The following is a 27,655-nucleotide window of genomic DNA, read 5'->3' on the forward strand; positions in this document are numbered from 1 at the left end:
TTCAACTATTCTGTGTTTGTATAACAAGTAATTGATTGTTCATAAGAATGTATTTGTGATACTTCATTCTGAGTATACAGATTAAATATTTCAAAAGGAATTAGATTTTATTTAAATCTAGGTTCTGTAATAGTATTAGCATTGCCCTATTTTGTGGGTTGTACAAAATTTTAATTTTTGTTTTTAATTTTCAGAAATGGCAGCACAAAAGAAAATCTGTGTCAATAGAGTATTTTATTAAACGAAGGAAATTAAACAAGAACTACAAACAAACAGACTCAACAAACAAGGAAGGAAACGTGTTAGCCATAAGATATGTTTCAATTGAGTCAAAACTCAGTAACTGTAGACTTCAGAAGAAAAAAAATTTTACCAGTTTTATCAAAATAGTCAGGTCAATGATAAATAACTCCTGCAGCAATAGGGCTAGGCCTGGAATTAACATTAATTAAAAGTTAATAAAACAGATTGAATGTGAATTAAGTTTTTTTTATAAAAAGCGTCTAAAAATAGCAAATTAGAATTAAATTTTCTTCAAATTTCTGTTGCCTTGCTAATAAAAGCAGCTATCTTTCAGCAGTCGTGCCAGCTTTTTTCATGTTTTAATTATGCAGACAGAAACCTTACTTGAAGCAAAGTAGTATTTTGTTGAAAATGTATGCCAGCATCAGTTAAAGTTTATTTTTAAGGCCTGTTCTTCAGTTCTTCAGTAGATACATTTGCACACACTAGGACACACAAATCCTCCAGGAAAATAGTCAGAAAAGGAAGACATTACTTGGGAGTGATGTCCATTCAGGAGAAGTCAAAAGAAAATTCCTCTAATGTTAAAGAAAGTGAAGATAAGAATTCAGAAATAGAAATTCAAGGTTCTCAGAACAGTCCAATCAAAGAGTCAGATTCAAAGGAAGATGTGAAGTCATTGGTTAAATTTTCCAGTGAAAGTAAAATAAATCAGCCTGAATTAGGAACACGCATGAGTACGAGATCATCAAAGGCATCTTCCAATGATAAAAAAGCTACTAAATCTATTTGTAAAAATATGGTAACTGTGAAAGGACATTTACAACAAGAATCGACAAAAAGAAAATTATGTCAGAAAAAATTAGATGAAACCCCTAAAGCAAATGAGCAGCTTAACCGCAGATCACAAAGACTACAGCAGTTAACAGAATGTTCCACAAGATCTCTGCGCAGCAGAGATATTCAGGGTCCAGGTCAAGCTATTAAGCAGAGTTTGCCACCTACAAGAAAAGAGCATTGTAACAATATTCAAAGCAAGTCAAATAAAATTCAAACAAGTAAAAAACATATGAAAAGGAAAGTACTAGATACAAAGTCTGATTCTAAAGAGGATGAGAATTCAGTAATTAGTGAAGTAATAAGTTCTCCAAAAGGAAAAAAACGCAAAGTAGAACATCATACAGCTAACACTTGTAGTTCTCAGTGCGTACACGGACTTGAAAAATGTCTTCAGAAGACCACTAAGAAAGAAACAAAACTTGTGCCTGTAAATTCTGAGATAAAAAAATCAAAAGTGGCTACTTCAGTGGTTTCTAAAAAGAATGAGTTAAAGAAGTCAGTTAATACACAAGTGAATACTAGCACAAAATCCCAAAAAAGTTCACCGCCGTCAGTGCCTGAACAAAGTGTAGAGGAGCTGGAACAAGCAGGAAAGAGCAAACGAGGTAGTATTCTCCAGCTCTGTGAAGAAATTGCTGGTGAAATTGAGTCAGATACTGTAGAGGTAAAAAAAGAATCTTCCCAAGTAGAGAGTGTAAAGGAGGAGATACCTACCAAAAAAAAATTGGACGAGACTGATGTTGAAAGACAAATGCTTCATCAGAAAGAGACAGGTCAGGATGTGCAATGTAATCGCTTCTTCCCCAGTAGAAAAACAAAGCCTGTGAGATGTATACTAAATGGAATAAACAGCTCAACTAAGAAGAACTCCAACTGGACTAAAATTAAGCTCTCAAAATTTAACTCTGTGCAGCAAAACAAGTCGGACCCTCAAATTCATCCTAAATTAGGGTTACTACGAACTGGTTTTTCACCTCCAGTTTTAGAAATGCATCATCCAGTGACACACAATACATTTTTAGAGACAAAACAACATAAAAATGTAACTTGCCAACAGGAAAACATGAAAGAAATTAAATCTGGAGAAGTTAAAATTAATGATGTTACCGTTGAAACTACTAAAGCCACAAAAAGGGCACCTGAAAATTATTATTTGAATAATTTGATAAAACCTGACTTGCCTTCGGATAATCACATGAAACTTCCTTTTGAGTCAACGTCAGATAAGGTAATCAGTTTGCATCATGGACAGTTGTGCCTGCATGTGAATTTTTTTTTTTTTGCGCTGGGAATGGAACTCAGGACCTTGTGCTTGTCAGGCAAGTGCTTGTGGGGCTGAATGTATTCCCAGCCCTGCCTGCATACTTTTTCAGTGTTTTGGTTTAAAAATTAAGACATAAAATTACTAACGAACTATTGCACTCATAAAACTTAGTGACTCCTTTAGGTGTTTCAACTTTATGTGAATATTTGTTATATTTCATTTTTATTCTTTAAATATATATATATAATATATAAAATTTTATATAAAATATATTTTTGAGGCAAGGTTTCACTGTGCAGTTCAGACTGGCCTTGAACTCACTTTGTAGCCCATCCTGGTCTCAAACTCAACATCAGTCCTCCTGCCTCATCCTCCTGAGTGCTAGGATTGCAGGTCTGCACTACCATGCCAGACCTCTTTTTAAAATTTAGCACACTGGTATACTTCATTTCTCTATAATTATAACCACTGAGCATATATTTCTTAATGACTGAGAACTTCTAATTAGGCCCAATTCAGATCAGAATGTTAAAATTCATTTTATCTGGACAGAGCAACCTTTTTCTTTTACCTAATCAAATTTAAAAGCATGCCTTCTTGTTTGATTTGTGTGACCATTTCGAATAGGTGGCAAGTGAAATATCTAACAGTTAAAAATAATTCAGTCTTTTGTCTAAGGATAAAATTGTAGTGCTAAACAATTTTATTTATTTATTTGCCACTGAGCTAAATCCCTGGCAAGAATTTTTAAATTGGATAAAATAAACTACAGTCTTAGATCAGGAAGACATGTTGATGATTTAGTCTTGTGAAAGTAACTTTATAAAAGTTGTGTACGTTTTTTTCTGAAGTAAATAATTATGTGGAATACCAGTGCATAAAACTAACAAGCAGAAAGTTCGTATGCATAGAATCCTGGAGCTCTATAATACATGATGGAAAAAAACTTCTTCATTTGTATTAATTATTTAATTTTTCTCCCCAACATAGTACTGGGGATTGAACCTAGGTTCTCATTCATGCTAGGTGAGCACTGTACCATTGAAATACATTTCCATTTCTTGACCATATTAATTGGGTTAGTATATTTCAGATTGAAACTAGGGCCTCCCTTTGCTGTATCCCTAGTCCATCCCCATCTCCCAATCCTGGGCTCACTGAGTTGCCCAAACTGGCTGTGACCCTCCTGGTTCAGCCTCCAAAGTATCTGGGACTACAGTTGTGTGCCCCACTATATTTGGCTAATTATTTAATTTCATAATGAGGAAGCTGAGAACAGAATGATTTAAGTCATATGTGGTGGCACCTATTGGGTTAGAATACAGGTATTCTAATTCTCAGCCCAGCATTCTTTGTGTATAGCACTAGCAAATCATTTCAGCAAAAAAAATCACGAATAGAGGAAAAAAGTCAAGTCATCTGAAGTGTCGAGAATGATTTCTGGTTTCCTTTGGAGAATAGTCTGGAAGCAAATTTGAGTGAGTTATGAGCCTGGATTTGTGCCACTTGCCATAAAACTAGATGAGTGTCTGTTCTGGGCTGAAAATCAAAGTGAACTTAAAGAGGATAGATGCCATGTAGTACTTACTCTAAGGTATTTTTTGTACAAATAAGAGTGAAAGCATTGATTAAGAGTTGGTTGTTGGGGAAGATTTTATCATATGGTAGAAATTACAAGTAGTAGAAGGTAGTAAGCAGTAGTATGACTAACAAGTTGTGGGTCTGGGAATTTATGTAGAGAGTGCTTTCTTGGCATGCAGTGTGTTCTGGATTCGATCCCCGGCACTAAAGGGAGACGGAAGAGCGAATAGATGAAAAGAACTAAAATGTAATTCTTGTTGTTGCTGTTATTTTGAGACAGTGTCTCACTGTGTAGTTCAGGCTGGCCTTGGGTTCACTGTATAGCCCAGGCTGGTCTCGAACTTGCAACAATCCACCTGCATCAGCTTCCCAAGTGCTGGGATTACAGGAGTGAGCCACCATGTATGGCTAAAACAAAAATTTAAAGTACATCTGAGTGTAGCATTGTCTTGTGACTGCTGGCTACATAAATGCCTTTCAAAACTCTAGAGGTGCGTAATGGAGAAAGATAAGAAATATAATCCATTACTTTAAATTAGTCCTTTTCAGAGCCAGGTATAACTCAGCGGCATAGGCACTTGCCTGGCAAGCATGAGGTCATTAGTCTGATACCCAGAAGAAAAGAAAGTTAGTTCTTTTGGCTAAAACCGTACCAGAATGGAGATGTTTACTTAGACCATAGTACTTTCTTTTTATTTTTTTAGAGGCAGGGTCTCTCTTCGTAGCCCAGACTGGCTGGAACTTGTGGGGATCCTCTTGCCTCAGCTTAGGAGTGTTCCTAGTGTGCAGGTGTGCACCACGTGTGGCAGGCAACTCTGACCTTTTATATCATTGCTTTTATTGAACAGTGCTTTGGGTTGATACAGTTTTTTGCTATATGAAACTCTTAGAAATATGTTGCTGTGTTAAAAACCACGTTTAGGGTTGGCTTTTAACTCAGTGGTAGAATGGTGATCTAGGCTGCACTTGGCTCTGGGTTTCACTCCTGGTGTCACACTTAAAAAAACAAAAAATCCTATGTCTTGAAGTTCTTAAATATCTGTTCAGGATGGAGGAGAGCTCAACCTTTTTTGTGTACCACTCAGATTTGGCAAAAATGAAAATTTTGTGAGTTACTTAAGGTCTTTAAAAAATGAAGTATATAGTAAAGGTACAGTGTAAGACTGTGCTTTTCTTGTTTGTTCTGTTGCCGTCTCCAAAATTAAATGTGCTCCTGAGGTTGGCGTGAAGGGCTTTTAAGTTTATTTTCATTTTTTCTACCAGTATCAACAATGTGCTCACTGTTACAAGTTGACCAGAAAGTATGGTTATCGTATCAGTTGAGGACACACTTGATTGCCTGTCATGTCCACGATGCTGCTGCAGGAGAGGATATTTATTATTTCTTGCCTTTAAGGAACTTACATTGCAGTAGTTGCTAACAGATTTCATTCAAACATTAGGGAGGGGTAGTGTGGTTTAATCATCAGAAGGTTTTTTTTTAATGAAAACTGCCTCTTTTATAGGCCAAGTAGATCATCATATGATTGTCAATTTCAGTCTACATTTTGAGTTCTGTTATTATCCACGTATTATAGGTAAGAAAAGTGAGGTTTAGTGACATACAATGAAGCAACAATTTAAAGTGAAATGGGCTGGCTTCTGAGTTCAGTCAGATTTATACTTGGGGATTGGAGAATGCAAATGAATAAAAACCCCATACCCTTACAACACTGGAAATGTTTTTTTTTTTTTTTTTTTTGTCTTTTTCCTTTTTATCGGTACCGGGGATCGAACTCAAGACTGCCTGCTTGAAAGGCAGGCACTTATGCCGCTGAGCTAAATCCCCAGCCCCTTGGAAACGTTTTTTGTGGCCATCATTTTTTTTCTCATTGATTGTATGTCTGTATTAGCAGTACTGAGAAGTGCTGGTTTATAAGACTAAGCATGTAACATGACTTCCTGAATTCTTGGGCTGAATTTTAATTATTCAGACATTATGAACTTTGAAACTTGATTATTTTATTATAGGCTTTTTAAATCAATAACTTATTTCCTGCTAATGGAGATTAAATCCATTATTAACACGTCTTATTTTTTTTTTTTTTTCCTTTTCTGAGATAGGATTTCAATGTGTAGTCCAGGTTGGCCTTGACCTCATTATGTAACCCAGGCTGCCCTTAGTCAAACTCTTGGGGATTCTCCTGCCTCGGTCTCCCTAATGCTGGGGTTACAGATGTGTGCTACCTTGCCTGATACTTGTTTTTAAATTTTTTTTGCTTTGCTTTTATAAATTACCTTTTTTTTTTTTTGGTACTTGGAATCGACCTTGGGACCTTGTGCTTGCCAGGTAGGCACTTGTGCTGCTGAGCTGTATCCCTGACCCTTATTTTCTACTTTAATTTTTAATGATCATTTGTCTTTTTAAAAATACAGTGTTTAAAAGTAACATTACACATTCGTTGTAATAGTCACAGCACAGACACACTAAATTGTTCCTGGTTTTCTCATTTCCATTTCCATGAAATAATATAGCTAGTGTTGATGGAATTTGGAGTATATTTTATGTTACTAATTGAGTGCTTTGGGAAGGTTCTAAGTTAGAGACTCTTGGAAATAAAAGATAATTTTCATACTCTTAAGGGGTATTGATGATATTGTGGTGCATATCACCACTCAGGAGCCAGAGCCAGGAGTGTCTCCCTGAGTTTGATGCTAGCCTAACTTACATAGTCAGACCCCTCTCCACCAAAATAAAAAAAGTTATGGATGAGTCAAACAAATAACTGATTCCAAATGTGCAAGTGATAAGGACGTGAAAATAGGTAAATAGGAATTGGGGAAAATTGGATAATGCATTATGGAAGAGGGCTTTTCCCTCTGCAAGTATTGGAGATTGAAACCTGTGCCTGTGAACGGAGCTATATACCAGACCCACTCTCTTGCCCTGTACCAAACAATAAACTTAGGATCCTGAGCTATATCTTCATCTCCCGCCCCTTTTTGAAAGAGGGTCTTCCTAAGTCACCGAGTTGCCCAGGCTGAGCTAGAACTTGTGATGTTTTTGTCTTAGCCTCCCAGAGTGCTGGAATTACAGGAGTGCGCCACCATACCTAGATGGAAGAAGTTAATTTTTTGAGTAATGAGTTGAATTTTTTCAGATGGAAAAGTATTCTAGGTCAGCAATATCTTTGTAGAAATATCTGAGCCATGTGGATATTTAAAATCACCTGTTGCATTAATGAATCAAAAAGAAATAGGTAAAATTAGTAAAATTAATTTTACTTTGTCATATAAGAATACAGTAAGGGGTCAGGGGTTTAGTTCAGTGGCAAAAGTGCCTGCTTGGCAAGCACAAGGTTTTGAGTTCGATCCCTGGTACCAAAAACCAACCAACCAAACAAACCACAGTAAGTCCCCAACTTGGAAACATTTGAGCTGCAAACTCTCACAAGGTGAACTCTGTAAGATTCACAGGTATTCTGTGTAAGACTCATTGTGTCAGCTTAAAAATGAATCAGCTTAGATTCTTGGAATGGAACTAGTTCATGGTTCGGGATTTACTGTAGTCTCATTTCTGTATATGACCAGTTAATACTATCATTTTAACATAACTTTAAAAAAATATTACACATTCTATGTAAAGATTTTGAAATCTGGCTTGTGATTTATGCTTCTAACCCATTTCATATCATATATATCAGATACTCAGTTGTTAAATGTGACTGTACCATATTAGAGTCTAGGCTTGAAATTCAGCAAAGATATAGAGCCAGTAATTGGAATTTATCTGTAGGATCAATAAATTTAGCATGAAGTTACTGAGAGGGAGAGTAGCTTGTGCAAGACAATAAAGAAAATTTTAAGGCACGTCTATGAGTATAAAGTATTACTTCTTTGGTTTTCTAAAATCACTGAAAATATGTTGGAATAAGCCTCAGTGATCGATATAAAAATCTCAAATTACATTTGTTTAGAATTTCAGCTTATGTTTGGAATCCAAACTGGCGAACAGTCCAGTAGAAAACACCACTGCTGTTTCAACTCTGCTCCATCAAACAAAAATTGTTACAGGAGAAAGTAAATTTTCAGGTAATACTTTGAAGATACTAGTTGATATTTTGTGACATTTTGTTGCTATTAAGAAAACTTATATCAGATAGACCTATCATTCTTCTTCACCATTGCTATTTTTCACATTTGGGTTACCATGGTTATGGTCAGTTCAGGTGGACTATGTCTGTTGACTGATCTAAACACCATTGCACTACCTTTGTACAGTAACACTGACTCCCCCAGCCCTTTCTTAGAATTTTATGTTCCATTAAGATCCCCAACTCGGTCTTAATTGTGGGCCTCCTATCTCAGCCTCCCTCAGCCTCCCTGGCTGGGATACCAGGCTCTCTCTGGAGGAGTGTTTCTCAAGGAATTGCTTGCATTGGTGGTGGTGGCAACTTATTACTGTTTGTGCTTTTCCAGTTCAGATTTTTATCTTTTACTTTGGGTAACTCATTTTTCTCATCATTGAGTCTGTAAGGATTTCAGTAAATGATGCGGTTTCCCCACTTATTTTTGAAACCTTGTGAAAAAAATTTTTAGAGTGTATTACTTGAGTTGTGAGGCAGGGATGCTCACTTATAGGAGATGAAGATTCTGAGGAGAGAAGAGAGAAATGTCTTGGTTCCTGTTTCTTCTCCCTGCTCCCAGAGAAAAGGTGTACTTGGAGCAGGGTATGGGTCGGGTAACAGCTACTGTTACCTGTCATTGTAACTTTGTCTCTTAGCGGGGGAAAAGTGATTAGTGTTAATGAGAAATGCATGAAGTCATTGAAAATAAAGTAGACTACTGCATTTAATTATACGATTATGTCTGGACACCTTAATTTTTTTAACTTGGAAATGTTTTCATTTCCTTTGCTTAGTTTATATAATTATGCAGGCATTGAAACAATTTGTCTTCTGGTTTAAAGCTAGAATTGTTGGTGAAACTATTAAATCTACCACTAGATCTTTTTGCAGCTGTGAGATAAACTCTGTCTCTTCAGGGTAATTTCAAGGTGGATGTTCTAATTTTATCAGGTGTTTTTATTAAAAATGAAGAAAAAGCTTCAATGCATTAAATGTTTTATGTATAATTATTTTGACATTTGGATGGAGGGCTATTAAAAAGCTTAATAAATAACTTTGCTTGATTAAATTACAGGTTCAGCTCCCAAACAGCAGAGTATACTCAGTAACCAAACATCTGAGGATAGTGATAATAGGTAAGATATTAATTTGACTTAGCTGTAAATTTGATAATTTAAACACTTTATCCTTAAAAGTTTAGGTGATTTTTTTTTTCCCCTAAACTATTATGCAATTAACCATCAGTTTATTCACAAATTCCCTCCTTCCCTCCTTCCTTCTTTCCTTTATTTTTTTAAAGATTTTTGAGACAGGGTCTTGTCATATAGTCGGGACTGGCCTTGAATTCACTATGTAGCCCAGGCTGACTTTGAGCTTGTGGTGATTCTCCTGCCTCAGCCTCCCAAATGTTGGGATTACAGGCATGAGCCATCACGCCCAGCTTCTTTGTTCTTTTTTTTTCTTTCTGACAGGGTTTTACAATGTAGTTCAGGTTGATTTTGAACTTGCAGTGACCCTCCTCCCTCAGTCTCCCTAATGCTGGGATTATAGGCATGTACCACCATTCCTGGCTCAAGTTCTCTTTTTATTACATATTTTCTTTTTTTCTTTTGGGGGCGGGGTACCGGGGATTGAACTCACGATTGTGCGCTTGCAAGGCAGGCACTTATGCCACTGAGCTAAATCCCCAGCCCCTATGACATTTTCTGTGCCTATACTTTTTAAACTAAAAGTTTTTTTCCAGTGCTGGGAATGGAACCATGGTGTTTATGCATGCTATTCCAAGTGTATAACTTTGGTACATTGTACATGTTGTTTATGTTTTTTAGTCAAGTCTCACTATGTAATTCAAACTGGCCTTGGATTCTCAGTTCTCTGGCCTCAGCCTCCTGAGTGCTGAGGTTACAGATGTGCATCATCAAGCTCAGCTTCCCTATGCATACTTCTAATAGATTTTTAAAGTTAATGTATTATGGGCATCTTTTCTGTTTTCCTATCTCATCCATTTAAATCCTGCATTTGGTTTCATTCTGCAAATTTTCTATGATTTATTTTTGTACCATATGGTACAAAAATGTACCATGTGGACATTTTGGCTATTTTTAGTTCATTTATATTAAAAAATAATGTTCTATAATAAACATGTTTGTATTTGCCTGCTCATGTGACTGTATCACCAGGATTGCCTGATTTCCATTTAAAATAGTTGTAGTTTGAATTCCCATCACCTGTATTTGAATATCCTTTTTGCAAACTCCTAGAAGTACTGATTTATTTTTCTTTTTCCAATTTATGGAAAATTAAACAAAATTTCATAACAAAATACTAGAAGAATAACAATAGTTAATGCATTTCATATTGTTACCTTCAAAGTAGTTACTCAGAGTACAAGATACGGGCATAAAAATTTTTCCAAACAATACTTGCACAAACTGTTCTTTTAAATGAGCTAAGAAACTATTACTATAACTAACTTCTGCCCTCTTTTTTTTTTTGTCTTTTTGAGATAGGGTCTTACTGTGCAGTTAAGTCTGGCGCTGGGCTCACTTTATAAGCCCAGGCTGGTCTCGAATTTGCAGTGATTCTCCTGCTTCAGCCTCCCAAGTGCTGAAATTATAAGAGTATGCCACCATGCCCAGCTTCTTTCCCCCTTTCTTCCACCCTAGTTCCTTTTCCTCTTTTCTTTTGAACAGTTTCTTCCCATTTCACAGTATCTGTTCTACATTTTGATGTTTATTTAATCTTTCAGGTTCTTAGGCCAGGGATGATGTTTATACATTTGAGTCTGATTGATTTCACTTATGAATATGGTCTTAAGTTGCATCCCTTTATCCATAAATGTCTTATATTTATCCTTTGTGACTAAATAGTACTCTGTTGTAAAGAAAGACCACATCTTTTTTATCCATTCCTCAGTTGATCGATATTTGGATTGTGTCCAAGATTTAGCTATTGCAAATTGTGCTATGGTACAGTGTTTTTAATTCTTTTGAGGACACCCATGTAATTGTTGTGTCAAATGGGACTGCAGATCCTGGTTTTTTGATGAACATCTCTACTGATTTCTACAGTGGTTGCAAGAGTCTACACTGCCACCCATAGTGGAGAAGGATTTGTTTTCCCCCATTTGTTATTGGTTGATTTCTTCATGATAGCCATTCTTTTGGGATGAGATGGAATCGTAGTGTTTTAATTCGCATCTGCTGAGTTGTCCAATATTTTTTCATATATTTATTGTTTGTATTTCATCTGAGAAATGCATATTCATCTCTGATGCCCATTTTTGGGTCGGAATGTTAGGGGGAGTCTGATTTATTTTCAGTTCTTTATATATGTCCTTTTATATGTCATATAAGTCCTTGCTCTGAAGGACAACTGGCTAACCTTTTTCCTATTCTATGCGTTGTCTTTTCATTCTTTTGTTTCATTTGCTCTTCAAAAGGTTTTTAAAATGTAGTATATCATGTTACTAGAATCAAAGACATAATCACATGATCATCTGAGGAGATTAAAAAAAAGAGCATTTGGCAAAGTCCAGCACTCATTCATGATAAAAACCCTATAGCAAACTGGAATGTATGGTCTTTTTCTCCGTCTGATCAAAACTGATCTATGACAAACCAGTAATCAACATTATACTAAATGGTTAAATACTGAAAGTTTTCATTCTGAATTCAGCAATAAGGCAAGAGTGTCCCCTATCACCACTCCTATGCAATACAGTTCTGGAAACATTAGCTGGAGCAATTAGACAAGGAAATTAAAGGAATGAAAAAGAAAAAAAAGAAATTAAAGGCATGAGGATAGAAAAGAAAGAAGTTAAATTATTATTTTTGGGTGACGTGATACTCTACATAGAAGATCCCAAAAACTTCATCAAAAGGCTTGTAGCTTTAATAAATTGAATAGTGTACATGGCTACAAAGTAAACAGTAGCAAAAATCAGCATTTCCTTACGCAAACAATAGACTCACTGAGAGAGAAATTAGGGAAATTTTTAAAAAATGTAGTACTTAGGAATCAGTCTTATCAAGGGGAGTAAAAGATCTGTACATTGAAAATTACAGTACTCTAAAAAAGATACCAGAAAATGGAACAGTATTCCTTGTTCGTAGATAGGAAGCACCAACATAGTGAACACAGTCATGCTTCCAAAACTGATATGAATTTAATGCAGCCCCAGTCAAAATACCACTACATAGCCCACAGAACTGAGAAAACATTCCTAAAATTCACTTGGAACTAGAAGAGACCTAGAACAGCAAAAGCTGTGCTGGACAACATAGGTAAGGCAGGAGGCATCACAATCCCTGACTGAAATTATACTACAGAGCTACTATGATAAGATCATCCTGGTAATGGAAAAAAGAAAGACTTGAGGATTGGTGGAACAGAATGCAAGATGCAGATGCAACTTTAAACACACTCAGCCACACTTTGACCGAGGAGCCACACATACTCACAGGAGGAAAGATAGCATTTTTAGTAAGTGGTGCAAGAAAAACTGTCTTTCCACATGCTGACCCCCGTCTGTCACCATGCACTAAACTAAAGTCAGAGTGGATCAGAGATCTAAATATTAAAACAGAAGTACTAAATCTGCTGGAGAGAGAATAGGTAGAAATCTTGAACACATACGTAGAGGCATAGAGTCAGAAACAAAACTCGGATCATATGAGATAATACTACAAAGAACAACTGGGATCTCAAGAAGTAGTGGTTCTTATTAATGTACAAGACAGTATTATAAATGAAAAGGCCTATTTTTCTTGTTAGTATCATAAATGTGAAAATCTGACTGCTTTTGCGTTTGTGTGTGCCTGTGTGATGCTAGGTGTTAAGCCCAGGGGTTGATGCATGCTAGGCAAGTGTTCTGCCAGTAAGTGGTATCCCCCACCCTTGTTTTGTGTTTTGGATTTCCAGCAAACTTAGGATAAACCAGGTAACTCAGACGGTTAAAGTGTAAAACTTAAAACACATTTGGACTTTAGAAGGTACAGCAGGTTTTGGTTCGTTGAAGATTAATATGTATTTTTTTTTCTAAAATTCTTTTTTTTTTTTTTTTGTCTTTTTCATTTTTTATCGGTACCGGGGATTGAACCCACGGCCGCCTGTTTGCAAGGCAGGTGCTTATGCCACTGAGCTAAATCCCCAGCCCCCTAAAATTCTGATTGACACATAATTGTACATATTTATGGAGTATAGTGTGATCTTCCAGTACCTGTAAACAGTGTATACTGATTGAATTGGGGTAGTTTGATACGTCCATCACCGCAAATGTTTATCATTTCTTTCTGTGTGTTTTAAATATCAAAACCTATATTGATTATTTTCAAATACAGAGTTGGTCACATAGTTATCCTGTGTCCTGTAAAGTATTAGAACTTACTCCTCCTATACAGCTGCGCCCCTGTACCCTTTTTTTTTTTTCTTAAAGGCAAAGTTTGCTGTCTAGTTCAGGCTGGCCTTGAACTCTTAAAGAGCCCAGGTTGGCCTTGAACTCATGATGGTCCTCCTGCCTCAGTCTTCTGAGTGCTGCAATTATAGGCATGTGCCACCATACCTGATGACTCCTCTATACCTGTTAAGCATGCTGTTTTTATTCTTCTTCCTTTTGCTCCTTCCTATCCTGTAGTAACCACTATTTTATTTTCTCCATTAGTGCAGTTTTTGTTTTTGGCTTTTGCATATAAATAGGATGATAGTTTATTTATATTTCTGTGCCTGACTTATTTCACTTAATGATCATGTTGCTGCAAATGAGAGAATTTCATTCTTTTTTATGACTGTATGATATTATATACTCTAAGTATGATCAAAATATATGGTAGGTATTTAAAAGTTATTACAGTAAAGAACATTGCCACTAATCAACCTCAAAATACTATCCTTGCTTTGGACACACTTGTATCATTGTCCTTAGGACTTTCTGAGCTGTTATGAGATATGATTATAAATATGGAGAATATGCTGCCAAATGACATGGAAATGAAAGGCAGGCTCGTAAAAACATTAGGGGGTGCCCTCATTCACTTTTACCAGCTCTGGCACTGTGTGACTTCTGACTCTTCTCCAAAGTCAACATGAACATTAAAGAAACAGATTTTGAATCAATTCTGGAACCTTTAGGCAGCCACACTAGTGTAACTAGAGACCTTCACAAGATAGGACTCCAGAACTGCTTCAGAATGTGGTAGAAATGATGGGATGTGTGTTCCAAGTGAGGGGTGAGTGTGTTGAGGAGATAAATGGTATGACAGATTTAAAAAATTTAAATATTCACTGTATTTTCCAGTCATTTCTCATGTTCATTTATCCAGTCCTCCATTAATGGGCACTTAAACTGCTTCTATGTCTTGGCTGCTGTTCCCCTGGGAGCCTTGTGAGGGCCGCCAGGGTGTGAGTCTTTGCTGTCACGGCGCTAGACCCTCAGTTCTTTCTTTTGATTTTTTTTTTTTTGGCAGGGGAGTGGTACTGGGAGTAGAACCCAGGAATTTCATACTGAGCTTTATTCCCCAGCCCTGTATTTTGAGACATGGTTTTGCTAAGTTGCCCAGAGTGCTGGGATTGTAGATTTTTTCAGCTCACAGTATGGGAGGTCCAAGGTCAAGGGACTACATTAAGTAAAGGCTTTGATTTTTAAAAAAGTTTTATTACTCTTGAAGTTGAAATATGCCTTAGTTGTAATAGAAAAAAAATTCTCTTCAATAATTTAAAGTGATCTGAATCAATAACATTTATCTTACTTTTTTTAAAAGGGAAAATCCTTGGCTTAAATGTAGTTCCCATTTGGAGATAACAATTCCGAAGGATTTGAAACTAAAAGAAGCAGAGAAAGCTGATGAAAAACAATTGGTGATAGTAAGTATAGAATTTTGATCTTTTAGAAATGTTCTAGCATTCTATTTGTGCAAGGTGTTAAAGAATAAATTTATTAATTTTTTTCAAAGATTATTTTTGTTGTACATTTTCATTATGGAAAATATTTCTGGTATTACAATATTTCCCTAAAATACATAGTTCATTCTGTAATAAATAAGCTCTCATATTTGCAGCTTTGTAGCAAATTTTTATGCTTTATTTCACATGTTACTTTTTTTAGGTATGTCCTTGGATTATTATTACTTTTTTTGAGGAGTGGACTGAGAAACTAAAAAATTCAGGCTGATTTTCTCTTTTAGCTGCTGCCTTTTCTCCTCCCTGTGTTATCTGAGGCAGTCTGCTGTCTCCTCACTGTCCCTCCATTGAGTTCCACTCATGTGCCCTGAGTGGGACTCTCCTGCCCACCCCCTGCACAAGCAGTTCCCCTTCTCCGCAGTCTGCTTTGCACTTCCTTTTCTCATTCATTGCTTTCAGCTTCTCAGCTCCCCCTGGAATAATGAATTTGTGAACTAGTGGTGGCCCCCAAAGAGTGAAATGACCACCTTGGTTGAGGTGTGTGGTGTTCTCAGTGCCCTTGTGTTAAAATCACAGATGCCATTTGTGTGGTTCCACCCAGAGTCCTGAAGCTCCACGCTAACTCAACATGCTCTTTTTTGAGTGAGGGGCTTAGTGCCAAGGGCAGGTGTCTGACACCTTGGCCTCTTTGTTGCTGAGCTAGCGTGATCTTATTTCCCTCTATCTGCTTAGCTTTTCTCACCACTTCTCTCTCCTTCACCAACTTGAGCTGTGGAAACTCAGAATTAAAATTGATAGCAAAAGAACAAGTGTAATTACAGATTATTTTTTCTGAAGTAGAATTTCAGTAAGGTTAATGATTTTCCCAGAAAAGTTACTTATTTCAATTATTCTCAGAGAATTGAATTTCATTATAGAACAATGAGCTAAATAAACCTTTCCTTCCTTATAAAAAAATGAATAGAACATTGTTTATTTTGTGAAAAGTTACTCAAGTTCTCTTTCTTTCTGTATCTATGGCCTGTAATTCTTACTGTTTATCCTGAGGTGATTATTTCACCAGTTTGTTATAACATTATTATGTAAAAAGCCAAAGGTAAATGGATAGTCACATAGAAGTAAATTTGATGTCTGCTCTTCTTCAGTAAAACAGTAAAACAGCACACAGTGCATGGTGTTTTTAAATGTACACATTGTAATTTTAAAATTATATTTTGCAAGAATATAATTTAGTAATTAATTTGAAATAGAGTCAATAGTCTATAGTTCGACAGCAAGGTGAAAAAGAACTGTGTTGATTAAAACTCTAGTAAAAATGACTGAAGGCAGCATAGAAAAAGAGGTCAGCAGAGTAACAGGGACATTTCATATGACTCCCGTCAGTGTAATCAAAGGATTTGTTTTGAGGCTGGGCAGTAGATTGTAACTTTATTATCAGATTAGCTTTGTCAGAATTTGCCTAGAAATTTTTCAGAAGGCATAGAGAAAGGAAAACTTGTTTTGTCATGTTTAGTGTGTTTCTGTTGCCAAGTCATTTTGGTAGAGAATTTGGATTAAATAAATCAAGAGCTTCATGTCAAAAATGGAAGTCATATGTGGCTGTTGAATACCTGAAATGTGCCTCAAGAGAGCTGAGATAACGTTGTAAGTGTAACAGTTAACTACTGCATTTCAAAGATTATTATAATAAATGTGATATATCTTGGTTTTGGGTTTGTTTTGTTAAAATGGCATTAAAATGTATTTCAACTGTTTCTCTTTTTGCATTCTTTAACATTAGTACTAGAGAACATAAAATGACCTGTGGATCCTATTTCAGTTGGATAGTGCTGGTGAAGAATTCAAGATGGTGTTAGTGATGTCAGTGTCAGTCTTTTTTTTGGGGGGGTTACTGGGAATCAAACTGAGGACCTCATGCTTGCCAGGCAGATGCTGTGCCACTGAGCTAAATCCCCAGCCCCATTAGTTTTTTAATGTACTGTGTGTTAAGCCTAATAGGGAAAGTGTGAGGTAAGTACTGATATTATTTCCAAATGATCAGAAGAAAAATGAGACAGAAATGTATCCTCCATTTTATGGAAACTACCTTCTGAAAGACACATCTGTATCCATTTATTCACTTAAAGTTGGAAGCAAGCAAAGTGTCTGTGGGGAGTGACCATAGAAACAAAATATGAGCTGTGTCCAAAAGAGTGTTATTTAGCATTGAAACGGAAAGGAATCCTGTTACTAATTTATAAGTCTGTCATAAAAAGAAAATACTGTGTGGTTTCACTTACATGAAGTGCCTAGAATATTCAGATTTAGGGAAAGAAAGTAGAATAGTAGTTACTCAGGAATAGGGAAGAGCAGTGAGAGGTTGTTTGGTAAGTACAGTTGGTTGGTTGTTTGGTACAATTTCAGTGTTGCAAAATGAAAAGCTAGAGATGAGTTGTATAGTTTGAATTTATTTATTTATTTATTTTTTGTCTTTTTCATTTTTATCGGTACCAGGGATCGAACTCACGACTGCCTGCTTGCAAGGCAGGTGCTTATGCCGCTGAGCTAAATCCCCAACCCCGTCTGAATTTATTTAAGGTTACCAAATTGTGCACTTAAAAATGAATGATACTTAGTGTATGTTTTACTCTATCATTTTTTTGTTTTTGCCCCTTAGAACTGCCTGATTAGCCTGTAATCCTAGCTACTCAGGTAGTTTGAAACCAACCAGGCCTATTTATCATTATTATTTTATTTTAAGGAGAATAAAACCAAACAAAATAAAACTGAATAAAGCCAAGCAAAACAAAACAGTGAAAGTGATACAGGACTTCAAAACAAGATAACAAGGAATTAACAAAGGCTACCACCTTCAGAAGGAGATTCCCCTGTAGTTGCTCTGTTGCATATTATCTTCTTAATAGATTCTCAGACTACCAGCTTTATGCCTACACAGCCAGTCAGACCCTTATAAACACTAAGCATTAAGCTGTGTGTGTGTGTGTGTGTGTGTGTGTGTTTTCCTTTAACTTAAAAGTAGCTATCTTCTTGGTCTATGTTGCTCTGGATCCACCAGTTGCTTACCATGATGGGGTTGGGGGACAGGGCTCGGATCTTGTCACCCAGCCCTCATGGCTGCCACTGGCTCACAGGAAAGGACTAGCTTCTTGTTTCTCCCCCCTGCACCTTGCGTGCCTGCCACTGGCTCACAGGAATGGGGTGGTTTCTTATTTCTCCTCCTGGCAGCCTGTATGGCTGCTGCTGGCTCACGGGAAGGGACTGGCTTCTTGTTTCTCCTTGTGGCACCCTGCACAGCTGCCTTTGGCTCACAGGAAGCCAAATTGATGAGACACTGTCTCAAAAAACAAAAGCTGCTGGGTGTGGTGGCTCACGCCTGTAATCCCAGCACTGTGGTTGCCAGTTCGAATCAGCCTGGGCTACAAAGTGAGCTCAAGGCCAGCCTGAGCTGCATAGTGAGACCCCCATCTCAAAAAAAAAAAGCTGAGCATGGGGGCACATACCTGTAATCCTAGCACTCTCTGGGAGACTGAGGCAGGAGATTCCCAAGTGTGAGCCTACCCTGAGTGATTTAGTGACTTAGACCTTAGATGGAGGAGGTAATAGTGTGAAGACCCTGGATTTAATCCTCTGAACTCTGAAAATATAAAAAAGAACAGATTAAAATACTAGCAAAATAGTCTATAAAATACTTTCTAGACTATTTTAGTGTAAGTGCTGCTGTAGCAAGCACTCTTGTACATTCTTAGCAGTGTAATCATTACAACTATGAAATCTGTATTCTCATTTATAAAGTATCTACTGTTTGTAGCTTTTGGACTGTGTTTGTTGTATTGAAGAGTTAAATTTCTCAAACTTGTGCTATAGAAGGGAAAAATTTTTTTGAATTGGGGATTGAACCCAGAGCCCCTGAACTGAACATATATGTCCCCCCTACTGTTTTGTTATTTTGAGGTAGAGTCTTCCTAGGTCGCTAAGTTATTTGTTCAGCCTGCACTCTCTACCTTCTGCCTCTTCTGCCTCAGTCTTCAGAGTACTGGGCGATACATGTTCCTATGGTAGCCTTTGAGGCTGATGTTCTGGAGTAGTTTTTTTTTGGAAAGGAAAAAAAGCCCTTTTCTTTGTTTTTTATAAATAGGATGCTGGACAAAAAAGATTTGGAGCAGTGTCCTGTAATGTTTGTGGAATGCTTTACACAGCTTCAAATCCAGAAGATGAAACTCAACACCTGCTTTTTCACAACCAGTTTATAAGTGCTGTAAAATACGTGGTAAGTGGAATTTGTGAATTCTAATGTGTAAGTCAGGTGATTAGTTCAGGAACTTAGTGAGATAAATTCCCAAATGTAAATCATTGGAAAACTTCTGTTTTTAGGAGACAGTATACATAAAGCACATGTAATGTATATACTGGCTTATTATTAAACAAAGCTAAATATAAAATCCAGGCAATTTATTCTGACTGGTTCATGTTGTGGAATCTTTAAATTATTTTTCTAAAATAGTTTTTGTACTTTTTCTAAGAAGCAATGCTATTTATTTTGAATATTCCGTAAAAGTTTTCTTTGATTTTAATAATTGTTTACTGTTAATTGTCTTATGTAATACTCATGTAGCTTGATGCAGTTTTGTATTTGGGGAATGATAGTGATGTATATTATAATCAGTAGGTATTTTTGGGTTTCCTTTACCTTACCTTTGATATCATAAGGGTTTTTCTAACACTTAAAAAAATATGGAGTATACTTTAAAAAATCCCACAAAGTAAAAATGTTTTAGTATAAAATATATTTTAACTTAAAATATATTTTAAGTATGAATGCTTTTGAGGCATATTTGGTAATATTACTCTTTTTCTGGAAGTGGGCAACATTTTTAGCAGTTTTGAACCATTTCAGATATCTTGTGAAAATAGTAATTGAATGTAATTGCTGTTTATCCATATCTGAAATGGAATCTATTTTTGTTCTATACATGTTACCTTCAGTACTGTACACTCACATTAATAAGACCTCCAGGATATCTGAACTGAGATCACCAATTCATTTCATGTAGGCCTGTATATAGGCACCAGATGTGGGATTAATTAAAGATCATTATTTGCTCAGTTAAATTCATTTAGCTTTGATTGAGGGGTTTCTGTTCATTGTTTCATTCTTCTAGTTACTTCTGCCCAGAACAGGTAGAGGTCATCTTTTTTGGTTCTGTGTTGTGGTCATCTCTTATATTCTTTTATTTCGTCTGTCTTCACCACGTAGGTTCCTTTCTACCACTTTACTAAAGAAAATATGTATGGGTACAGAATAGCTTTTGTTAGGTAATGATTTATCAGTTGAAATCTGTTATCTTTTTAATTTGGCTATGTTAGTGTCCTTGTTTCTTAACAAAGAAAAATGGTTCTATCAGGTAGCTAAACATAGAATAGTTATGGGACAAAAATATTTCAGTTCGTTTTACTGCATGAATGTGGTTGAAGTTATTTCTATTCAGTTTATGTTTTTTCTTTTGAGATAGGGGCATGCTTTATATTTTAGGTGGCGCTGAATTTCCTGTGTGTGTCAGACTAAACTGGCCTTGAACTCATGTGGCAATTATGCCTCAGCTTACCAAGTATGGTGTTATAGGCATGTACCATCATGCCTGGCTTTCAATTTACATTCTTTAATGCTTTAATGCATTCAGTTTCCTAGAGTTAGAAGCAGGTTATGTTTTAAAACCTTAGTTCTTCATCTTAGGAAAAATCTGTGTTTTTTTTTTTTTTTGAGACAAGATCACACTATGCAATTATAGGCTGGCCTTGAACTCACTATGTGATCCAGGCTGGCCTCAAACTTGTGATCCTCCTGTCTCAGCCTCCCAAGTGCTGGGATTACAGGTATGCGCCACCATGTTGGGCACTTCAGGAAAATTCTTAATTTCTGAGGGAGAAAAAGCCATTCAGTGAGGAAATAAGTGTTCTGCTGTTCGAAGGTACCAAAGGAAGTTGACTTAAACGACAGAGTTGTAGTAATCTCCTTCTAAAAATATTTTGCCTCTTCAGCAAAACTACAAAGTACTGCGGTAGCTTAGGGGAGGAAGATTGACTCCTGTCCCAGCCGACCCCTTCTTGTACCCACTGTGATGGGGTGGAACTGTGGGTTTATCCTACTGCTTTTTGAAGTAAGCTCAGAAGAAGGAATTGAGTTCAGCAGTTGGTTGTCCTTCACAAAAGGACCAAGACAAATGTATTTGTCTGCACAAAAGACTATGCGGAAGCCTTGTGGCATTCATATATAGTACGCAGATAGATTAAAAACTGGGATCCACCGTGATCAGAGCTCTGCATGGTTCATGGTGTTTGTTGAGTTGTGCCTTGGATAGATGTTTAAGCACTCGTAAGCGCTTGACAAAACAGTGTTTTCACTGCCTATTTTACCTGTTAGATTTGCTTCTTGGGTGAGAAGAATGTAGAAAGCATCGGGTGTACCGACTTTAATTCATGTTAATTGGACAGTGTTCAAAAATGTGAAGTAAAGTTCTGTTCTACTTGAGTCTGTTTAAATAGAATAAGTTAGAAACAATGAGTAATACTCTTTTTTTATTTTTTAAATTTTTATCGGTACCAGGGATCAAACTCACAACTGCCTGCTTTCAATGCAGGCGCTTAGGCCGCTGAGGTAAATCCCCAGTATTACTCTTTAAATAAGTGGTTTTTTTTGGTACCAGGAATCAAACTCACAACTTCACGCTTGACAGGCAGGTGCTTACGCCGCTGAGCTATATCCCTGGCTCTGAGTATTACTGTTTAAATTTTAATTGAACATTCTTTAGAAAACGAGTACCTGTTCTTAAAGACAAACATTTCCCTGGACAAGTAATAACCATGCCAATTAGAAACAAGTGATGTCTTACTTTTACGAGGTTAGACTAATGTTTACATTGTCACAGTAGAAATTGATGCCTGTTGAGCTTGTTCCTGGTTGGCTAAAGTATCTGTGTTTTCTTTTCCTTGTGTCTTATATCCTCATTGGTTTGGGATAGAGGCAAGTTGGGAGAGACTCCCTTTGTGTATGCCTTCATTTTACTCTATCAGGCTCATTGACACTGTTGGAGAGATGAGTGATAAAGAGATTAGGTGTCACTATGTTGTCTTTGCAGCCTCCAACTCCTGGGTTTAGCAGTCTTCTGCCTCAGCCTCCTAAATAGCTGAGAATGGGAAATTATTTCTATCTGACTTAAACTGTTGAGGAAGGAATGTTTTTGTTTGGGTTTTTGATGCTGGAACCAGGGTTTTGTGCATTAGGCAAGTAAGTGCTTTCAACTGAGCTGTATCCCCAACCCAACAAATGCTCACTTCTTCATGCTTCTGGTAGAGCCTGGACATTCATTTAGACCTTGAAATCACTCAGTTTCTATCATGAACAAGGTACCATTTCCTAAGTTGAGATAGAAAGTAGGAGCAGTTCTCCATTGCATCGGGCCCGAAACTTGTATTCGTGATACAAAAAAGGAACGAATAATATATGGGCAGTAATGTGTCCTTGCCTTCAAGCTTAGGAACAAAATCTGAAAGAAATGAAAATTTAACAATAAAATATTTAACTCTTGGATATGAGGTCGATCCGGCCAGGTTGATTCTACTGCTCTGGCTGGGTGGTGTCCCCTTCTTCCCTCACCGCCTCGTATGTGTTCTTCCCAAAGCTGTGAACTTGGAGGGCCGTTCCCTTGCACAAGTGTATGTGTGTAGTTGCACTGCCCTGCTAGAACCTACAAACAAGTTCTCAGGATTTGAGTTAACTTAGTATAGCTAAAGCAGGAGAAAGCATAATGTCTTTTTGGGCAATAATGATTGTTTTAGGTTTTGTGTGCAATAAACTGGAAATATGCAGTCAAATCAGGTTATGGTAGTTTGAGTTTGAATGTTTGTTTTTGTGGTACTGGAGATTGAACCAGGGCCTTCACTGAGCTACATCCTCAGTCTCCGGCCTCTTTTAAAAAACTTTTTTGAGATGGGGTCTTGCTAAGTTGCTAAGTAGCTCAGGATGAGTGTTCACTTGTGATCCTCCTGCCTAACTTTCCGAAATGGTGGAACTACAGGAGACTGGGGGATAGGTGTGTTTGAAGGGAAGAAACCAAGTTGTTACATTCCCCTGATTAAACAAACCAGATGCTCTAATAATACTGGTTTGTGTTGTTCTTTTGGTTTTGTTTCATTTTGCTCTGATGATACTGTGTTGAGATTTGAGAAATAGGAATTTGAAAAAGAAACGCTCAAGTTTATATATTTCAAATTTCTGTTATTTATTTTTTTGTTTCCTTATATTAGGTATAGTTAGACCATTTTATGTATAAATGTGAGGTGGGAGTAGTGCTTCCAGATATGAGACAGAAGTTCTGCTTTGGGATAGAGGGTGCTATGGTAGAAGAAAAGTGGCCCCAGTATGAAATGTGAGATGTACTAAATGAGTTCATGGATCCTGGAGGGCAGAAAGAGTAACTTAACTTGTATCTTAATAGTTGCAAATAAAAATCTCTCCCAACTTCTTCATGTACCAGCTAATGCAAGTCTTTGCTGTTAGTGATAATGGGAATTAAAACCAAAGCCTAAATTTGCAGAGAAAAACCATTAATTGGATTGTAGGCGAGCAGGTAGGGAAAGGAGTCCAGCTGGGGTAGTAGTTAAGGGTGGGCACACTCTGTGAAGAGGACCCTGTGCTCCCCCTGCAACAGCCAGGCCAGGCTTTGAGGGTTAGTTCCAGTGGCTTGGGTCTGGTTGATCAGTACCTCAGCCTTGGTTTTGTAGCTTTGCATGAACCCTTGGGTTTGGGGGTGGAAAGTCCCTGTGAAAGGCTTGTCTTTGTGACTGGTTTATTCAGATGAGGCTCTGTTTTTCCTGACTCTTGGAATCCAGCTATTATAGGTTTAGGAATTGGCTGTGGGGGTTAAGCCTGCTCTGACTGAAAGGGAAAGAGGGAACTGAGAACAGTGTGGCACAGGTTGTTTAAAAGCTGTAATCAGATTTCCCTGTGAATGTTGAAAGTTACTTTATTGTTGTCCTTCATGAAGGAAGATGAGACAGGCTAGGAAAGTCAATTTTCCTGTCTACTTTTCCTAAATCCGTAACATAACCTATGTCCACAATTTCAGGATAATGAAAGTAGACAAAAATGAATCCCAGCACTCTTGATAGGTACAACCAGGAGGATCACAAGTTTGAGCCCAACCTGGGTGATTAACTTAGTGAGACCCTGTATCATAATTTTAAAAAATTTAAAAAGGATAGAACTGTACCTTAGTTTGTAAGCCCTGGGTTCAGTCTCTGAAAAATAGTTCAACTTTATTCTGCTTTAGTTACATGATGAACCATGTGTAGGTCCAAATGAAAAGTCATGGGTTGTAGCAAAAAGTGCTTTTGTGTCCCAGACTGCCTCAGAAGGAAGCACATATTGTTCTTTTAATGAGTAAGAGGTTAAGGGCCCAGGAATTAATTTGTCCTTTGTACCTATGGCAATCTCCAGTTCTGTCTGTGGGTTTTGCCAAGTGCAGTATGCATTGATTTTAAGTCTTTGGGGTTTATACATACCTTTGTTATAAGTGTCAGTGTTAGAAATTTCTGGGGATCAGAGAAACAATTGTATATAATACAGGTGAGAACCTTTCTGTCACAGAAAGTACATTCTTTAGCATTTTAATTTCTTTCTAGAAATCTTTCACATAATTTGTCTCTTTCCATTTAAATACTAATAATAGCGGTAAAGTTCTTTTCTACTAGTCATTCCACATTTGTGTCTTCTCTCTGACCCTTGTTTCTGTTCATTTTTTTTTTTTTCATGATCTGGGGTTATAAATTTTAGAAATACTAGACATACATTTAAAAGCCATAATGTGAGGGGCTGGGGATTTAGCTCAGCGGCATAAGCACCTGCCTTGCAAGCAGGCGGTCGTGAGTTCGATCCCCGGTACCAATAAAATAGAAAAAGACAAAAAAAAAAGAAAAACTAAAAGCCATAATGTGGAGGACTATGGTGAAAACTGCCATAAAAGTACACATATAAACATATATACATGCATATACATATATCCACACGTGTCAGTATGTTTGAGGGACGGAAGTTAGTTGTTGAGAAACACATACTACTCTGGAATAAGTTACTGTTTTTAAAAATACATAGTTCATTTTTCTATGTAAATCCATTGATTAGTGTAAAGGAGAGAGAAGTATAGAAAATGGTGAAAGAAATAAATGTTAGGATATTCAGAACATGAACATAGAGTAAAGAGTTTGGGAAATGTAAACACCTGAGCAGAGTTAGAAAGGAGAAGTAGGGATGATCCCCTTGAGTTTAGGAGGACATAAGATGTAGAGGCCCAGGGGAACCAGTGGTTCGGCAGATTGGGAAAGAGAAATAGTGCATTGCGGCTTGTGATTGTGTCATGTGTCGGGAAAATCTTTGCAAGAGGTGAAGCTGGAAGAGGCAGCTGAGAGGCCAGACCAGGAAAGACCTTCTAAAGTGTGAAGGTGTGAAGGTGTCAGTGAAGAAGCCATAAGAAAATATACTCAGTTGTTGTCATGATAATGGGAGCTGTTATGTACTAGGGCCTGTTTTTCTATGAGACGTTCTGTGCAGTATTTTACACTGTTTGCTCACTTAGTATCTCTGCAATTTTCTGTTGTAGATTTTTTTTTGTTTTAATCCATTTTTATAGGTGAACAAACCCGAGTTTGGAGAAGAAATGAAGCATTTTGCCCAAGGCAACATACTTTACAAGTAGCATTTTGTATTTAAATTTAGATTTCTCTTTTCTTGTTTTCTTTTCTTTTTGATACTAAACCCAGAGCCTCATACTGTCTAGACAGGTGATCTGCTAATGAGCTACATATTGACCCCTTTTTATAATTAGTTTTTGAGCCAGGGTCTTCCTAAATTGCCCAGGCTAGCCTCAAACCTTGTATCTCACAGGCCACCTCCTGGTAGCTGGGATTGCAGTGTGTGTCCACTGTGGCCAGCTCTTCATGGTATTTAGTATTTAGCATGTTACTCACCACTGGGCGTTGCTGTGCCTAGATCAGGGTTTGCATGTGTTATATGTAACACATAGTTCTTGGATTAACTGAATTTCTCCATGTATTTGTCACTTTGGAAGTTTAAATAGTAGCACTTAAGAGTTTTCAGCATTTTAAGAAATACGGTCAAATTGACTAGACCAGATTATAATGTTAATGAGATTGTTTTTCTAAGAAATGCCCAAAACATGCATTTAACTCCAACTTGTACCATTGATACTTGCATGTCTGTCCTGTTGGCTTGAACCAACAGTAGAACAAGCTAGACTCCCTTTGGGTGGCACGGGACAGTTCTTGAAGTAGAGCCCTGTCATGATGAACATGTTCAAATCATCTGGTTGAAAGAATTACATATGTTAACATTTTTATTACACTTTTATTATTGTCAGAGAAAATAAATGCAGATAAATTGAAGGGGAAATAATTTAAATCACTATGCCATCATTCACATCATCCTTATTTTTGTGAGTTTAAAGCATATATAAGTAAATGTTTACATGTAAAATCCATTCAACAAATTATGTATTTCAAGAGGTTTTTTTGGGGGAGCAGAGGCTTATGCTTTCTGTGTGAGGTATTGTTAGAACATTTGACTAAGTTTATTTTTATCTAATTTTTTTTGTTTTGTTTTTGTGTTTTGAGACTGGGGCTCACTTTGCAGTCTAGGCTGGTTTTGAAATCACTATGTAGCCCAGGCTGGCGTTGTCATGCTCTTCCTGCTTCAGCCTCCTGAGTGCTGGGAGTATGCCACTATGCCCAGCTATGATTAAGATTTAGAGGAATTAATTTTATGTTTTATATTGATTTAATTTTTTGAGACAGTCTTGCTGTGCAGTTTGGGCTGGCTTTGAAACTCCCAGTGTTCCTCCTGCCTCAGCCATCTCAGTGCTAGGATTATAGGAGTGCACCACCATGCCTGGCAGTAATTAATCTTAATTAATTTATTTAGTATATTTTTTGAAGCTTTAGGACTTTTTCATTCACTTGCTGGCCTTGAGCTCTCTATAGCTCCAGTTGGTCTCAAACTCACGACCATACTCCTGCCTTAGCTTCCCAAGTGGTGGGATTACAGGCATGCACCACCACACCCGGCTTCACTCACTGATTTTTTAAATCTGATTTTATTGATGTATTTTATGTATACATAATGAGCACATTCACCTAGGGAATTTGTACCTGTACATGATATAGTTTGATTCTTTTTTTCCCTCATTCTCTTACCCTCCCTTGAACCCATCCCCCCTTCCCTATTTACAAAGACTTTGTTTCCTTTTTTTTTTTTTGTCTTTTTCCTTTTTATCGGTACCGGGGATGGAACTCATGACTGCCTGCTTGCAAGGCAGGCACTTATGCCGCTGAGCTAAACCTCCAGCCCCTCCTTTTTTCTTTATTTTCTCATTTTTTAAAACTTTTCTCCTTTTCCTTTTCTCCCTTTCCTTTCCCTTGTCCCCCTCCTGAGCTTTAAGATTTTAAAATAGATGATGTTTAATCTCAAAGATACTTTGTGCTCATGTTGGAGTCTCATCTTTTCCTCATATTTAGCTTTATTTTTTCCTTCTCAGTAAATGGTGTTTGAGCAGCTTTGGGCTTTTGGCAATAGATGATTTGAGTTTCTTATGTAAGATTAATATTTTGTCTTTGCCTCCCCTCTTCTTTTTCACAGACAGACCTGAATAACCCCTAC

The 27,655-nt window shown here is 37.0% G+C and overlaps 1 protein-coding gene across 15 annotated transcripts in view; it reads left to right on the top strand.

The window, feature by feature from the left end:
- Window positions 1-27,655, top strand: part of Esco1 (establishment of sister chromatid cohesion N-acetyltransferase 1) — a 76,414-nt gene that overhangs the window by 34,488 nt on the left and 14,271 nt on the right. For all 15 annotated transcript variants that reach the window (XR_010041496.1, XR_010041498.1, XR_010041497.1 and 12 more), the window contains 5 exons: window positions 195-2,311; window positions 7,885-7,999; window positions 9,110-9,170; window positions 14,793-14,895; window positions 19,067-19,198. Coding sequence is in view for 12 of the 15 variants with exons in the window: in XM_063231872.1 (XP_063087942.1) it covers window positions 788-2,311; window positions 7,885-7,999; window positions 9,110-9,170; window positions 14,793-14,895; window positions 19,067-19,198 (1,935 nt within the window). In the remaining 3 variants the exon portion in view is untranslated. The remainder of the gene's footprint in view (window positions 1-194; window positions 2,312-7,884; window positions 8,000-9,109; window positions 9,171-14,792; window positions 14,896-19,066; window positions 19,199-27,655) is intronic.

This window comes from Cavia porcellus, unplaced genomic scaffold (genome assembly GCF_034190915.1).
Source record: "Cavia porcellus strain 051 isolate PalLab524CR breed Dunkin Hartley unplaced genomic scaffold, mCavPor4.1 scaffold_20, whole genome shotgun sequence".
NCBI lineage: Eukaryota > Metazoa > Chordata > Mammalia > Rodentia > Caviidae > Cavia > Cavia porcellus.